This window comes from Mastigoproctus giganteus, chromosome 4, assembly GCF_048544385.1.
Source record: "Mastigoproctus giganteus isolate SK-2022 chromosome 4, ASM4854438v1, whole genome shotgun sequence".
Lineage (NCBI taxonomy): Eukaryota > Metazoa > Arthropoda > Arachnida > Uropygi > Thelyphonidae > Mastigoproctus > Mastigoproctus giganteus.
This window is the reverse complement of record NC_143578.1, coordinates 111223509-111239033: the sequence shown is the minus strand read 5'-3', so window position 1 is coordinate 111239033 and position 15525 is coordinate 111223509. Positions and strand designations below refer to the sequence as shown.

Sequence of the window (15525 nt, the reverse complement as noted above, 5' to 3'; positions counted from 1 at the left end):
ATAGTTAGAATGTGATGATAGGCCATGAGAAACCCTACTACCTGCAGAACAAAAATAAGTTGGATTAAATTCAAAAGTGAACGGGGAGGGGGGGGGCCTTAGAAATAACTTGTATAAATAGAGTAGCTGCTGGCTGGATAGCTGTCGATATGAGCAAAGTTTTATCCTAGTTACACTTGTCTCCTCTGTATGTCTTTTTTTTTTATAGATACGTCCATGGGCTTGTATAATTCCCTCTCTCTCTTATTTCTTTGACTAGGCAGAGTTTGTTGTGCTGATACACAATACTTTGGCAAAAAAAGTCGTGCATGCCGACAAGATTAACTGACTCATTTCTTCACATGACTTTTTTTTGCCAAAGTAGTATTGTGTATCAGCACAACAAACTCTACCTAGTCAAAGAAATAAGAGAGAGGGGATATTATGGAAGTATCTATAAAAAAGGCGAACAGAGGAGACAAGCATGGAGAAACTAAGAATCAGACCATTAATTATCCTAACTGTCCGAGATGTGGGAACAATATTCCATGGCAGGGTGGATTTGTAGAGTAAATAGCTGCTTAGAAGAAAAGTAACAGAGAATTTCAGGTGCTTATGCTATGAGAGATTAGAAGTCAGGGTATTCCTAATAGAGATATGTGATCTTGTCCAGAAATCTGAGTAGAAGAATGCTTTTTATGAGGGATGACAGGACTGAAATTAACTAAGTTATCACTCATCCCATTGGAGAATTACCTTGAATTCACCATTAAGGAACTGGTAGTGGATATTCAAGAAGTTGAAGCTGTTTGTGTAGGGCAAGGTTTCTAAATCTTGGGAAACACAATCAGAAGCATCTGCTTGAGATTTGGCAAGCTTTTCCATAGATGGGTAAAATAAGCCAGTGGATCAATGCTAATAATCTTTGGTCATATGGAAGGTTGGCAGTTAATTGGTTTCTAAGCATGGAGAAATGTTTGTTGTTATTTGGTTTTTAGGAGCATTAGCAATTAAGGCCATATTGCTCCGGGAATATGCGGTGGTCATTCCCTGACCTTTCCATATTTGGTGGTGATGTGCTCAAACCCCGGTCTAATCAAGAAACGTGTGCTACGCACTGCTGCTCCTTCCCACCCGGCTACGGAGGCGCCTCATGGAGAAATACCATCAAGATTTCTAACTTCTGTAGGAGGTGTTTACCAAGACCATCAATACAAGTGGGATGCTGGCAAGAAGCGAGATTTTGGATGTAAGCCAATTGCAATTTAGAACATTTATTTAGATTAAGGAGAAGTGCAGAAATGATCAAGTTCCATTCACCTCTACTGTCTGGTAGCTAAACAAACAATCTCTTCAAGGTCATTAGTAATTGCAAAGCCTCATCATCTCATCCAGCTGGAGTTGTGAATGTTAAAATTGTCTAGGAAATTTGGACTTCAGAGTCACAAGTGAATTGGGAGAGGCAACAGATGAAAGAATAGGGCAGAGAGACTTTAAACCAGAGGAGATTCCAAATTACTAAGTCTCTCAGAGCAGACATATGCACAAGTACCACCTTTGAAGTGAAAGGAATCAGACAGCAAATAACTAGTATTCTATCAAAAATCTTTTGAATATTCAGTTAAAATGAAATTTTTGGACATAGCTTATACCCAGCTCCTCAACAATGCCCTCCAGTCTCTAGCTGATCTGCATACTTCCTAGAGTTACCAATAAGCCATTTCATCTGTGGACATCAATTGTACTGAAAAAGGAAGAGATGGGGGTTGCCAAGGAGACTAAACATAGGTTTAACTGCTTAATCCTACAATAAGCAGAGGGGTGATGTTCCTCCATCATCAAGATGGCAGATGTGGTTGTTGCAGAACACCGAACTTCAATGAAATTAGTCCCATAAACTCCAAGGTAGCAAGCCCTTGCTTGTCATAACCAACCATGACCTTAGCAATATCAAAACTCACTATCATTCTCCATGGGAAACATGAGCTTTCCTTAATCGAGACATTTTATTTATAGGTTATATCTATGAGTATTCAAAAGTGTAATGTTTCGCCTACTGCCTGGTTAAAACTGGAGCCTTCAATTAATATACAAACTTGGTAATCTTACCTTTGACATTATCCTTTCTATTAGACTGCTATTTATAAATTCTTCTCTATTAGCCTGATAAAAAAATAAGTAAATATAGTCAATAAGTTCATCTGAGATATTTTGACATGCTATATAATTTAAATGCTAACCTGATCAGTTAAGGCATTAATATTGTGACAATTCTCCTTCACCTTTTTATGAAAAAATAAAAAAACATTTTCAGACAATAAAATAACTAAAAATGTGTATATTTTTACAAAGCCAGCATTATTCATTATGATATAAAGTAAAATGCTTTCGTCTGGCAGTAAGAAATTACTTTAGATATGCTACTCAAAAATTGTATTTCTCATATCTTTACAAGGAATTGTCAGATGCAATCCTACATGAGTATAAACATTTATTGCACTCAAGTTGAGATAATGCTTGTAATATTGCCAAAAAATTTTCTGAGTGAGGAATGATGCAAGAAAGTCTTCCCCAAGACACATTGGGCACCACTATTAAAAAATGACTGTAAAGAGTGATGTACAGAATAAGTTGTTTAGACTGCATTGTATCTGTTTGAAGAAAGTAAAAATTTTACCTTTTCTGCATTTTTAAACATATCACTTCCAACTTTAAACATATCCCAAGGTTCCAACAAAACAGGACTTGACTTTTCTCATTTAACCTGAATTTACTTCAGTGTGTGTGTGTGGGGGGGGGGGACAGATTTAAAATTCAATGTTGATCATGGATATGAGCATTGAAATTAATAAGTTCCAGTGGATAGCTGCTAATCTGAAGAAATTTAATTTATCTTCATTTAAAAAGTTTCCTTTGACCAAAATATATCCTCCTACACAGACAACAGGAGCACTTATATTAGTGACAATCATTTGTCATAAAATTCAAAAATGCATCTGTATAATGAGTGTGAGCTTGAAAGTTCAGAAGGGATAAATGAGGAAAATTTATTTTTGTGAGTTTGGAGTTGACCAAATTAATTCGTAAGTTATCTGTAGAGAAGGCACACAAAAGAAAAAAACTAATTGGCTATGTGGTAAGGAATGGAGAATCATTGATCGGTCTCTAGGAGTTTAAGAGAAATTTAAATTGTACAGCATTACCTACTATACATTTAAAAAGTTTAATGGATACTGCAGTTGAATTTTTCATTAGTTTTTAGTATAATCTTATTTGTAAACATTAGTGCAGTATGAATAGTACTTTTACACAAGGGAAAACTCCTCACCTGAGAAAGGTCATGAGATTTTATATGCACAAATACTTCTCCATCTAGTCCAGTTTTACAACTTTCCTCATCAAGTAAACAGAGATGTCTCTTAAATTCCTGAATTGGTATAAGTGGCTTTAACTTGTCAGATGATAACAATGATTCTGAAGCTGGTAAAAGAATGGCATTTGTTACAGCACCTGAAAGAAAAAAAAATTAAATTTCATTGCAAATAACAAAACATATTTTATTTACATGATGAAATATCTTCAATAATGCAAAGGAGAATCAGTACCTTCTCGCTTAATTCAAAGTACACATGTATGTGTACTAAACAACACTTACTCAAAGAGCCTACCCTTTGATGTTTTCTGTCCCTCTTGGATTGACTTCTCTAATTCACCGTGTCATTTAAATGTTCACTAATAAGAGGAGTTTACCTCAATATAGTATGTAGAACACTTCTGTATGATACTCTCCATAAAATAAATAATTAAAAACAATTTTCTTTCCTGAAGTTGACAATGCTTTTCGACCTTATGTTGTGATCACAGGAATGGAAATTACCGAATAGGGTTGAACCTGAAACTTAAATAGTGATTATTTGTCAACGCATCGGAGATCAAATATGGCCACCGAACATTAACAGAATTCTCGTGTAATTTAATTTCTACAATTAATAGTCGCGTATAATTACGTTGAACATTTAAGTATTTTGGCCTCGTTAAATAAAAAAGTATATTTTTCGTTAATGGCATGAAGGGCTAATTTTGACGCTGCTGAATGAGAAGCACGTACTGAGGCTTCATGTTGATTTACACGAATATTCAGAGAAAATCACGTCGAACCTTGGTAACACGAGTCGCAATCACCGCTGTATACCAGATCATTAATTTGTGTTGCGAACGCAGAAAGAACCGAGCGATTGTTCAGTATAGTGTGTAATTTCCATATTGGCCTGGCCACAATTTTAAATTCGGAATCTATTAAGCTGTTTGTGTCACTATTCAACATATGGGACAGAAATAAAGTATTTTTTGATATTACTATTGTTGGTGTAGTATTTTGTACCCTAATTCGGTTTATTGTGGCAAGGGGATAACTCCTATTTAAGAACCTGCTAGTTAATATTTGTATTTCTGAGCCCAAAGAAGATTCCATCGTTGAATATTTATAGGCATTTAGAAATTGATTAAAGATAATCGATCTTTTGTAGGTGAACGGGTGATAGCTATTATAATGTAGAAGCATACGTGTTTGTAGGTTTTTGATAGATGCTGAATTAGATAGTATAAATCAGAGTTTTTTTTTAAAACTCTGATTTATACTATTTTATTCACTTCCTGTCTCTCCAGGTGTAACCTATCGATACACACAATTATGGGGGAGGGGGGATTTTTTGAATGGCTTGGTGCAAAATTACATTAAATCAACAAGATACTCGGCCTAAAGTTACCATATTGCCTTAAAAAAAAAATTTCAGGCATAAAACAACTAACACTGGCCACATCGCGTAATATTGTTAAGCTTGCCTTAAAATCTTGATATTTGAATAAACAAAAATACCTTTCTCAGGTTAGGAAGCTTCGCAATAAATTAAAAAATTATCTACATCCGAACAATTTGTCTGTATTGAAGACCTCCATAGATTTGCGACGGGAAGCACAGGCCTCAGAAATAGGCCTCGAGGCAGCAGCTCGAGGCAGCTGCTGACGAGGCTACTAGACACGGTCGTGTTCCAAGCCGCTAAGTGGATTTTTCTTATTTATTGATTTGAAATTATTGTTTTTCTAAAACTTTTGATTTAAATTTAGTAGTATAACATTAACTTGGTGTAATTATTCTTTACTCGGCCTTGTAATTGCATAAAAGTATCGGTAAAGGTTTCCACGCGTTTCAACTCCGGTACCGTTCGTAATTTTCCCGCCATTGTGATACGATAGTTGTATGCCGTACTAGATAGCGTTAGTTGAACTTCGTTAGCAGTTAAATTGTACGTTTAAATAAATACATATAACGACTTAGATTACAAACGTAATATAATTAATTATATTTAACATAATTAATAACATAACATAATTAATTAATAAATTAATAGAATCATGACTCAGACCAGAGCAGCAAAGCAAAAGGCTCAAGCTAATGGAAGCGCTGTGGCTCAGAGCAGAACTGAGGGGGACAGTTGTCCTCTGACTCACAGCCTTATAAAATGCACTGGTTGCTTGATGTTTGCAGAGCAATCGGGTATGGGACATGATACTGCCAAGGGGGATGTCTTTGTGTGTGCGCGATGCAAGGAGTGTATCGATATCAGGCAACAACTCGGCGTTCTTGTGGGCCTATATGAGAGCTTGAAGGACAGGGTGGATGCCCTCGAAGAAACTAAATTGAGGGGCCCATCAAGCTCTCAGCTGCCCACATCAACGCCAGAGCTTGCACTTGGGCATCGCGTGACACAGAGACAACCCCCAAGGCAGAATGCGCTGGTCCCGAAGGAACTAGTAGTTGTTGGTGACTCTATTGTCAGGGAAACGGGGAACATGCTTTGTAAAAAAGATAGGTGGAACAGGACCAGGGTATGTCTGCCAGGGGCAAAGGTTGATGACGTTGTAGAGCGAATATCATCTTTTAAGGGCACAAAAGGTGATATAGTTGTACACGTTGGCACTAACGATATTGAGAGTAGGAGACCGGCAGAATTACTTAACAAGTACAGGTCACTGTTGAACAAAAGCCGAGAATTAGGGTTGAATTTGAAAGTGTCTGCAATTCTGCCCAGACACGATAGGAGGGAGTATATGATGAGAGCCTTGTCAATCAATTCGACCCTGGAAAGATTGTGCAAGGCTCAAGGGGTAGAATTTTTTTCAGCCTGGACTGTACTTGTTAACAGGAGAGATTGCTTCTACAGGGATGGGATACACTTAAATAGAAAGGGTGCAAGAATATTTGCTGATGCTATCGAGGCAGTGTTAGGTGGGTCGGAAAACTGCTAGCTTGGGGGGAGACAAAGACCAAAAGATTGACAGTAGCCACTGGCAGAGGTGAAAGAGATTCTTGCACTGCTTCTATTAGAATGAGCAGAAGCCTGAAAAACAAGATGCATGGTATTTCAGAGACTGCTGGGAGCCATTGCGGTACAAGTAAACACATGAGTTGTGTTAGGGTAGCTAAGAATAGAAACAGGTGCAGGTATACTTGCGTGTACACCAATGCTAGGAGTTTAGTAAATAAATTTGATGAATTTGAGGTATTGCTCAAAACATCAAAGGCAGATATTGTTGGGATATCAGAGACGTGGTGTCACAAATATATAAGGGATGCAGAAATGCAATTTGCGGAGTACAACGTCTACAGAAAGGATAGACAGGATAGGAAGGGGGGAGGGGTTATGCTATTAGTTAAGAAACACATAAAAACCAAGGAAGTGAAGCCAGACGACATCGCTGGACAGTGCAGTGTTGAGTCAGTTTGGTGTGACATAAGCATTGGGAGATCAAAATTGAGAGTAGGAGTGTGCTATAGGCCTAATGACTCTGATGAGTATAATAAGGAACTGTACAGGGAAATAGAGTGGGCCAGTAAATCAGAGAGTCTTATAATGGGAGATTTTAATTTCCCAGATATTGACTGGAATTTGGGGGCTGGTTACTCACACACTAGCAGGGCTTTTGTGGATTTATTGGATGATTGTTTTCTACATCAGCATGTTCGGGAGGCAACTAGAGGGAGTAATACTCTTGATTTGATTATCAGCAGTGATTCTTCATGCATTAAGAATCTGCAGATAAATGAACCACTAGGTGGCAGTGATCACAGTGTGCTGAAGTGGGATTTACTGAAAGAGGTAACTACCATTAGGGGTAAAGGGAAGGGTTATTGCTTCCGTAAAGGCGACTACGATGGACTGAGACAGTATTTAAATTCTATACAGTGGGACCAACTGATGATGTTACCAACAGCAAATTCAAAATGGGAAGCATTCAAAGAACTTATCTTGGAAGCTACTAGGCTTTACATACCAACTAAGAAATATTGTTCAAGGTTTAGGCCAAAATGGATGTCAGATGAACTAATGAGGCATATGGCAGAGAAGAAAAATGCATGGGATACTTACAAATTAACACATGACACAGAAGCCTATGATAGATACAAGTTGATATGCAACCAAGTTACAAAGGAGGTTAGGCAGGCGAAGGCAGATTACAAGAAATCCTTGGCAAGGGATGCAAAGAAAAACAGCAAAGAGTTCTTTACTTATGTAAACTCTAGAAGGAAGGGGATGAATCAGATTGGTCCACTTGATATTGATGGGTCAACTGTTGATGATCCTGCTCAGGTAGCTAACAAACTAAATGAATATTTTGCATCGACATTCACACATGAGGAGTTATTCAGCAAGGGGAATGTCAGAGGTGCATTCAACTCTAGCAGTAAGCTACAGAATCTTGAAATAACTGGGAGTAAAGTGGAGGAGAAACTGTTGAAGATAAACACAAGAAAGGCACCCGGGGTGGATGGGATCTATCCAGTTATATTAAAGGAGGCAGCAAAGGAAGTAAGCAAACCCTTAGCCATAATTATGAGAGCTTCCTTGGACTCAGGGGAGGTACCCATAGACTGGAAATGTGCAAATGTGACCCCAATTCACAAAGGAGGATCAAAGGCTGACACAAGTAATTATAGACCTGTGAGCTTAACTTCTGTTCCAGGAAAATTAATGGAGGCACTGGTTAAAGAAGCACTGCAGGATCATTTAGACAAGACTTCAGTTATAGCTCAGACACAGCATGGTTTTGTTAAGGGGAAGTCTTGCCTGACCAACTTGATTGGATACTATGATGCAGTCACAAAAGAACTGGATGCAGGGAATAGCTTTGATATTTATATACTTGGATCTTAGAAAGGCTTTTGATACTGTTGCACATGGAAGACTGCTACACAAATTGGAGCAGTGTGACATTGGAGGCAAATTGCTGCTATGGATAAAGGGGTGGTTGAGGGGGAGAAGACAGAGAGTGGTAATCAATGGACACTGCTCATCGTGGACTAATGTTATTAGTGGAGTCCCTCAGGGCTCAGTGTTGGGTCCATTATTGTTTTCTGTATTTATAAATGATATTGATGATGGTATATCAAGCTTAATGTCCAAGTTTGCAGATGATACAAAGGTTGGCAGGGTTGTCAAGGACACTACTGACACTATGCTGCTGCAACAGGATCTGGAAAGGTTGAGCAGATGGGCTGAGAGGTGGCAAATGAAGTTTAACATTGAGAAATGTAAAGTACTACACATGTGAAAAAGCAACCCCAGAGCAACGTATCAACTCTGTGGTACTACACTGACAGTGGTAGAGAATGAAAGGGACTTGGGGGTGATTGTGCAGGCAGATATGAAGTTCTCTGAGCAGTGCAGACGGGCTGCAAGAGTAGCTCATGGAGTATTGTCAATGATATACAGGAATTTTTCCAGCAGGGATAAGGAGGTGATTATTCCATTGTATAAGGCAATGGTCAGGCCACACCTAGAGTACTGTATACAGGTCTGGAGGCCTCATTTCAAGAAGGATGTAGAGCTGCTGGAACGAGTACAGAGAAGGGCAACAAGATTAGTGAATGGAACAAAGGGGTGCTCTTACGAAGAAAGGCTTAAGTTTTGCAAATTACAGTGTCTGGAGACTAGGCACCAGCGAGGTGATCTGATAGAGGTGTATAAAGCCTTGAATGGTTTAAGCATGCTCAATGCTGATGGGATTCTTCCTCTAGCTCAGAAAAATCACCTGAGAGGGCATAAATTCAAATTGAGGAAAGACAGATGTAGGATAGACGTGCGGAAATTTGCCTTTAGCCAGCGGGTGGTTGGTTGGTGGAACAGACTGCCATCCCTTGTGGTGGAGGTTGATAGCCTAAATAAGTTTAAGGCTCAGCTGGACAATTATTTTGAACGAACAGAGGGGTGAAGTGGAAGTGGGTTTTTTTTTTGGCTGATGCTGCATAAGCTTGCTTTCTTGCATCAAATGCCTCTACTAATGCTAATAAAATTCATGCAAATTCTAACACGGTGCAGGCTTGCAACCAAGTACATACGAGTTGGGTGAAACCCCCCCCACACAGACACACAACGTACTACCGCAGATCATGTCAGCTAGTTCACGAACACCCCCTCACCCAGTATTCAACGAACCGACATATCAACAGGTTACAAATCTTTACTTGTGTACGCTATCACAGGACCAGATTTCACTCTTATCCAAAGTACTAAATTATAATTTACCACCTCGAAAACTATCTAAAAAACAATGTGTAATTGATGTTGAATTTGGACTTCGTAATGTTCCACAAAAAGATTTATTTATTCAACAAGTTAACCAAGTAGTGAATAACATAAAAGAAATGCGACTTCCTAAAATGAATACACATGACAGTTCAGCTTTACGAGAACTTCGGGGAAATAAGGACATGGAGATACAGTGGTAATACTAGATAAACCTGATTATATTAATAAGTTAGATTCAGTTGTTTCAGATACCTCCACTTATTTTGAAATAGACCCGGCACTGTTTACCAATTTGGTCAATCAATACAATAAAACTTAACCACATATCAAAAAAACCAACTACATTACTATGGCCCAGTTAAAGGAATTGAAGGCCAGAACATACAATATTCCTGCACTTTAAGGTCAGATAAAATTACACAAGACTGCATTTCCTATTCGACCTATTGTTTCCTACAGGAACTCGGCATTTTCATCCTTAGCCACACATGTATAAAGCATTATAAAACCCTTTAGACAGGTAATACAATTTGGGATTAAGAACTACGATACATTATATAATAATCTTAAAGACTGCAGACTTGGCAACAATGACAATTTATTCTCACTAGATGTTACCTCGTTATATATGAATGTAAACGTCGAATACACTTTAGATATTATTTGGAATATGTTAAATAAAAACTCGATACCGATTAATTATACGAAGCTACCTATTAAGGAAATTTTAACTTAATTAAACTGTTAGTTGAGGCCAATTACATCACCTTTCGAGACAAGGTGTACAAACAAATTTGAGCGGCTTAAAATCAGAGATCTATCTCTCAACGTATATACATTTGACACCTTTCCAACCCCATATCACATACTATGGGAGGTATTCAGACGATGTTCTAGTTATTATTGATAGTAGTACTATCCAAGACATTTTACATTCGTTTAATAATATTCATTCTAGACTCAAATTTACATTGGAAAGGAAGGATACGGATACAAAGTCATTAAACTTTCTAAATTGCACGCTGACTTGAATATAATCCAATTTAGCATCTATGGAAAACCTACAAACACCGGTATGCTTCTACATTATAATAGTTATCATCCGTTCACCTACAAAAGATCGATTATCTTTAATCAATTTCTAAATGCCTATAACTATTCAACGATGAAATCTGCTTTGGGCTCGGAAATACAGATATTAACTAGCAGGTTCTTAAACAGGGGTTATCCCCTTGCCACAATAAACCGAATTAGGGTACAGGCTAAGGATAAGATACAAAATACTACACCAACCAACAATAGTAATATCAAAAAATACTTTATTTCTGTCCCATATGTTGAACAGTGACACAAACAGCTTAATAGATTCCGAATTTAAAATTGTGGCCAGGCCAATATGGAAATTACACACTATACTGAATAATCGCTCAGTTCTTTCTGCGTTCGCAACACAAATTAATGATCTGGTATACATTTCTTGCAGTGATTGCAACTTGTCTTGCCAAGGTTCGACGTGATTTTCTCTGAATATTCATGTAAATCAACATGAAGCCTCAGTTCATGCTTCTCGTTCAGCAGCATCAGAATTAGCCTTTCATTCCATTAATGAAAAACATAATTTTTTATTTAATGAGGCCAAAATACTTAATGTTCAACGTAATTATAAGCGACTATTAATTGTAGAAATTAAATTACACGAGAATTCTGTTAATGTTTGGCGGTCATATTTGATCTCCAATGCGTGGACCTTTATGCGCATGCATGAAGACAAATAATCACTATTTAAGTTTCAACCCTATTAGGTAACTTTCATTCCTGTGATCACGACATAAGGTCGAAAAGTGTTGTCAGCTTCAGGAAGGAAAATCGTTTTGAATATTTTCGTTAGATTCCTTTTGATTTTTTCGTTTTAATTTATGGAGAGTATCATACAGACGTGTTCTACGTACTATATTGGGGTAAACTATTATTTTACAAATATCAACATAGAACATATTGAGTATTACAGCTCTGATTCATACTATCTAGTTCACTAATAAAGTAAAATAGACTTCATACAAGTGTTAGTGAGTGAGTGTTCTTGTCACAGTGCATTCAGCAATTGTTTTGATTAACTATTGAAAATGTCAATGAAAAAGAAAACTTTAAAGGAGGCGTAATGAATGGGGTGGAAGTGAAAAGAGTTAGGGATACCAGCTGGTACATTTATCATCAATATTGAAAAAAAATAAATGCTTTTTGGAAGGTTGCAATAGAAGTATGATTTTGTGCCCACAACACTACTATACCAAGCTGACGGGATAGGTGCCAACTGACACACATATGAACAAAAAATAAATAAGCAGAAGTATGATGCAACTGCTGTTGGAAACAAGCTCAGAACCCTCAATGAGTGAATGCAGACACCCACTAAAGAAAATAATGAAAAGTAAGTTAAGGGGAATGGACAATGACATCGGCCCTATGAATTCCAAAACATTTGTATTTCTGTCATGGCTTGCTAACCACAAAAGAAAGAACTCATGGATGCTGCAGTTATGTTCAGTGCAAGTGATCAAAACAGACATGGCAAGAGAAAAAAATACATCTTAAATATGATTATCCCAATAACTGTGAAATAACTCAAATATGCAGACTTTTTTTTTTGTGTGTATTTGGTTATCCAAATGCACTGCTGTTTAACTTCAGTTAGTAGGTGTTATTTGCATTTTGCCTGTCATGGGCATCCATGATTCTTTTGCTGTGACAGTGGTCACTGTGGTTCTCCTAAACTTTTTTTTCTTTAGGTGTCTGCATTCACCTGTTGGATTAAGTGAAGTGGGGACTGTGCTTCCTTAGGTGAGTATAGGCTTTTCTTTATATGCAACTATCCCTTAAACATGGTATAAGTGTCTTAATTTCACTAATCAATATTTGATTACATCACATTTTATTGTAAATCCTGGCAAATGCATTTAAACATGGTTTAAACAACTAAGTGCTAACATTAAATTATTGAGAATTTGAGTTAGGAGTGAATCATTTTGAAAACAAGTAGAGTGTGACTTCCAGAAAAGACATCATGTTTACTAAGCCCCAGTAAACAGTGAATGTCCAAATTGTTACATTTGATCTACAGCTGTTTTGTATTCAAAACTGAGCACAGGACATTTTAAAGGTACTAAATGTTTATTGGCAGACTATGAATCAAAAAATGCCTGATTATGTTCAGAAATGTCATATGGTTTTTTTTTTCCTAGATAACTAAACACACTTTATCAGAATCAGTCAACATCTACAATTTTAGTATTTTAGAATGAAGGGACCCTCTCACCAAGAGAGGCTTAAGTTTTGCAAATTGCAGTGGCTGGATACCAGGAACCTGCAAGGTGTATAAGGCCTTGAATGGGTTGAGCACTCTGATGGGATTCTTCCACTTGTTCAGATTATGAACCTAATGGGGCATAAATTCAAATGTGTGGAAATTTGCCTTTAGCCAGCGGGTGGTTAATTGCTAGAATAAACTTCCATCTGTCGTGGAAGTTGATAGGTTAAATAAATTTAAGGAGGGACTGGACATACATTTAGAGGGAACTGTTTTGTAAATTTTTTTTTTTTTTTGGCTGATGCTGCATAAGCTCAAATATACCTATCTTGAATACCTCTACCAATTTTATCCTCTTTAGGAATGTTGAGTCAAAGTTTTGTTTATACAATGGCATCTGCTATCTGAACTTGAGCACATTTATAAAATTTCACCTGGCTGAATATTTTCTCACAATCAGCACTGCTATGGTACTATTAATTTAATTCAAAATGAGAACTCAGATCCTCTACAAGAAAAAAAATCACAATACGTAGCATTTGTCGAATGAGTACTGCTCTGAAGAATTGTCAAGTTTATTAATTTGTCTTTTTTTCAAAACTTCTGGATCATGAACTGGATTTGGTCATGAGTCAATGTGACTCACTAGAAACTGCTTGTTAATATGTATACAAATGTTCATCCACTTTCACAGTTGAGTATGTATCCCCTTTTCAGCATGCAAATTAAATCAGATGACAAAGGACACCTCAATCTCCTCTTTTAAAACCATTGCTATTAGTTTTCAGGCCCACCACCACAAAGACTTTATCAAAACTGAGTGCACCAAATTTTCACAAAAAAAAAAATGGTATCAAGGATCATCCTTTAAGGGAACAAAAGTATAATGCCAACTCTGCATTGGAAAATGGTTCCAGACAAAACTTGAAGCCACTGCATCTTATTACTATTTTTTCAAAAAAATAATTTCTAGGTTTCTAGTATTGATGGAGGGCGAGAGGGAGAGAGACTCAGGGGAAGTTCCTTTGGATTGGAAAGTGTTAACATATCAATCCATAAAGGTAAGTCTAAGAGTAAGTAGCTACTGAGCAATCATGAAAAATCAAGGAGGTGACAATTAAGAACGCAATACAGAGACATCTCAATAGAAATAGTATTCTGAAGGAAACAGTGTTGTTCTTTAAATAATTTGATTAGCAGCTATTATGAAAAAGTAACTCAAGAGTTGGATGCATGAAATTATTTAGACCTTAGCAATGCATTTGATTGTACCACATGAGAGGACACTGTATAAACAGAAACATACTGTAAGATCCTTATATGGATTGATCATGGAATTACTACAGGTCAGGAAGCAAAGAATTGCAATTAATGGTTACTGTTCCAATTGGACTAGCATAACTCAAAGTGATCCCTAAAGGATCAGTGCTGAGACTGCTATCCCTGTAGATAATATATCAAGATCACGAGAGTAGTCAATGATGTAAGCAGTGCTCCTTCAGAAAGCCTTCAGGGGTAGTCAAAAATGGCAGCTATATTTTAATGCTACAAAATACAAGGTTTTGCATTTGGGAAATAGTGATCCCAAAATGACTTATCCATCAAGAGAGAGAGAGAGAGTTGGGGTTACTATCTGGGCAGACATGTGACAATGAGAACCCATGATGACACAAGGAATTTTCTTGTAGAGATAAGGAGATTATAAAGGCAATGATGAGGCTGAACTTGGAGTTGTGTCAAAGTATGGAAACTATACTAGAAAAAAAGACAGAGCTTCATGAAAATGTCCAATGACAGGACATGCACTCAGTGAAATCAGCAAAACAGCTCCAATATAAGGAAAAACTTTGAAATGCAGGCTACTGAAAGGCTCTGAGAGGGCAGAGTAAAATTTTTAGGTTTATAAATGATGTTAGAACTAGAGAATATAAATTCAAATTATGAAGTTGGGGGGTTATAGGCTGGATAGTAGGATTTTTTTTTTTAAGCCAAAAATCTAGAATTTAGTTGTTGACATAAGGTCGCCAAGGCTGTTAGTTTAGGAAAATTCAAAGGTCAGCATGATGAGTGAAATACAAAAGGTGTTTTATTTTGCTGGCAAATATTAATAGAAACATAAGCAATGTAAATTGCTAACAAAGTTTAGTGTTAAAATTGGATAATTATTATATTAAGATGATACTTGCTTTTAAAAAGTAGTTTACAAGTAATCCGCTGAATGAATGAAAATTAGTTACATAAAAACAAAAATTATGAGTTGGAAGAGGCAAAGCAACTAACAACTGGACCAAAGTTATCAATTTTTTATATCTAGGAACAGAGGAAAGATTAAGTAAAGCAGAAAGCGAGTCAAATTCCTTTGGAGCAAAGAGAAATTTGCCAAAGGGCAACTTTTCTTACTGAAATAAAGTGACTGCTCAAAAATGTGCATTTTTAAGAAAAAGAGATGGAAGAAGTGGCAAGACTACATTCCTGAAATATACAAATTAGAAAAAAATCTTGGGTAAGAAGTGTCTAATAAAAGTTTAAGCAAAACAAACTTAAGATGGTACGAACATTTAGAAAAGATGGGAACTGGGAGAACAGCTATAAAGATTTTGATGCAAAATGAATGGCAACAAGGAGGTGGAATGAGGACCTCCTCTAGTTATGGTT

At 36.9% G+C, this 15525-nt stretch overlaps 1 protein-coding gene across 1 annotated transcript in view; it reads right to left on the bottom strand.

The window, feature by feature from the left end:
• The window catches only part of LOC150086991 (WD repeat-containing protein 18), a 104572-nt gene that overhangs the window by 4719 nt on the left and 84328 nt on the right, over positions 1-15525 (bottom strand). Inside the window, exons 9-10 of the mRNA XM_090371731.1 lie at positions 3308-3489; positions 2089-2142 (exon numbers count right to left, since the gene is read on the bottom strand). Coding sequence (XP_090227857.1) covers positions 2089-2142; positions 3308-3489 — 236 coding nt within the window. The remainder of the gene's footprint in view (positions 1-2088; positions 2143-3307; positions 3490-15525) is intronic.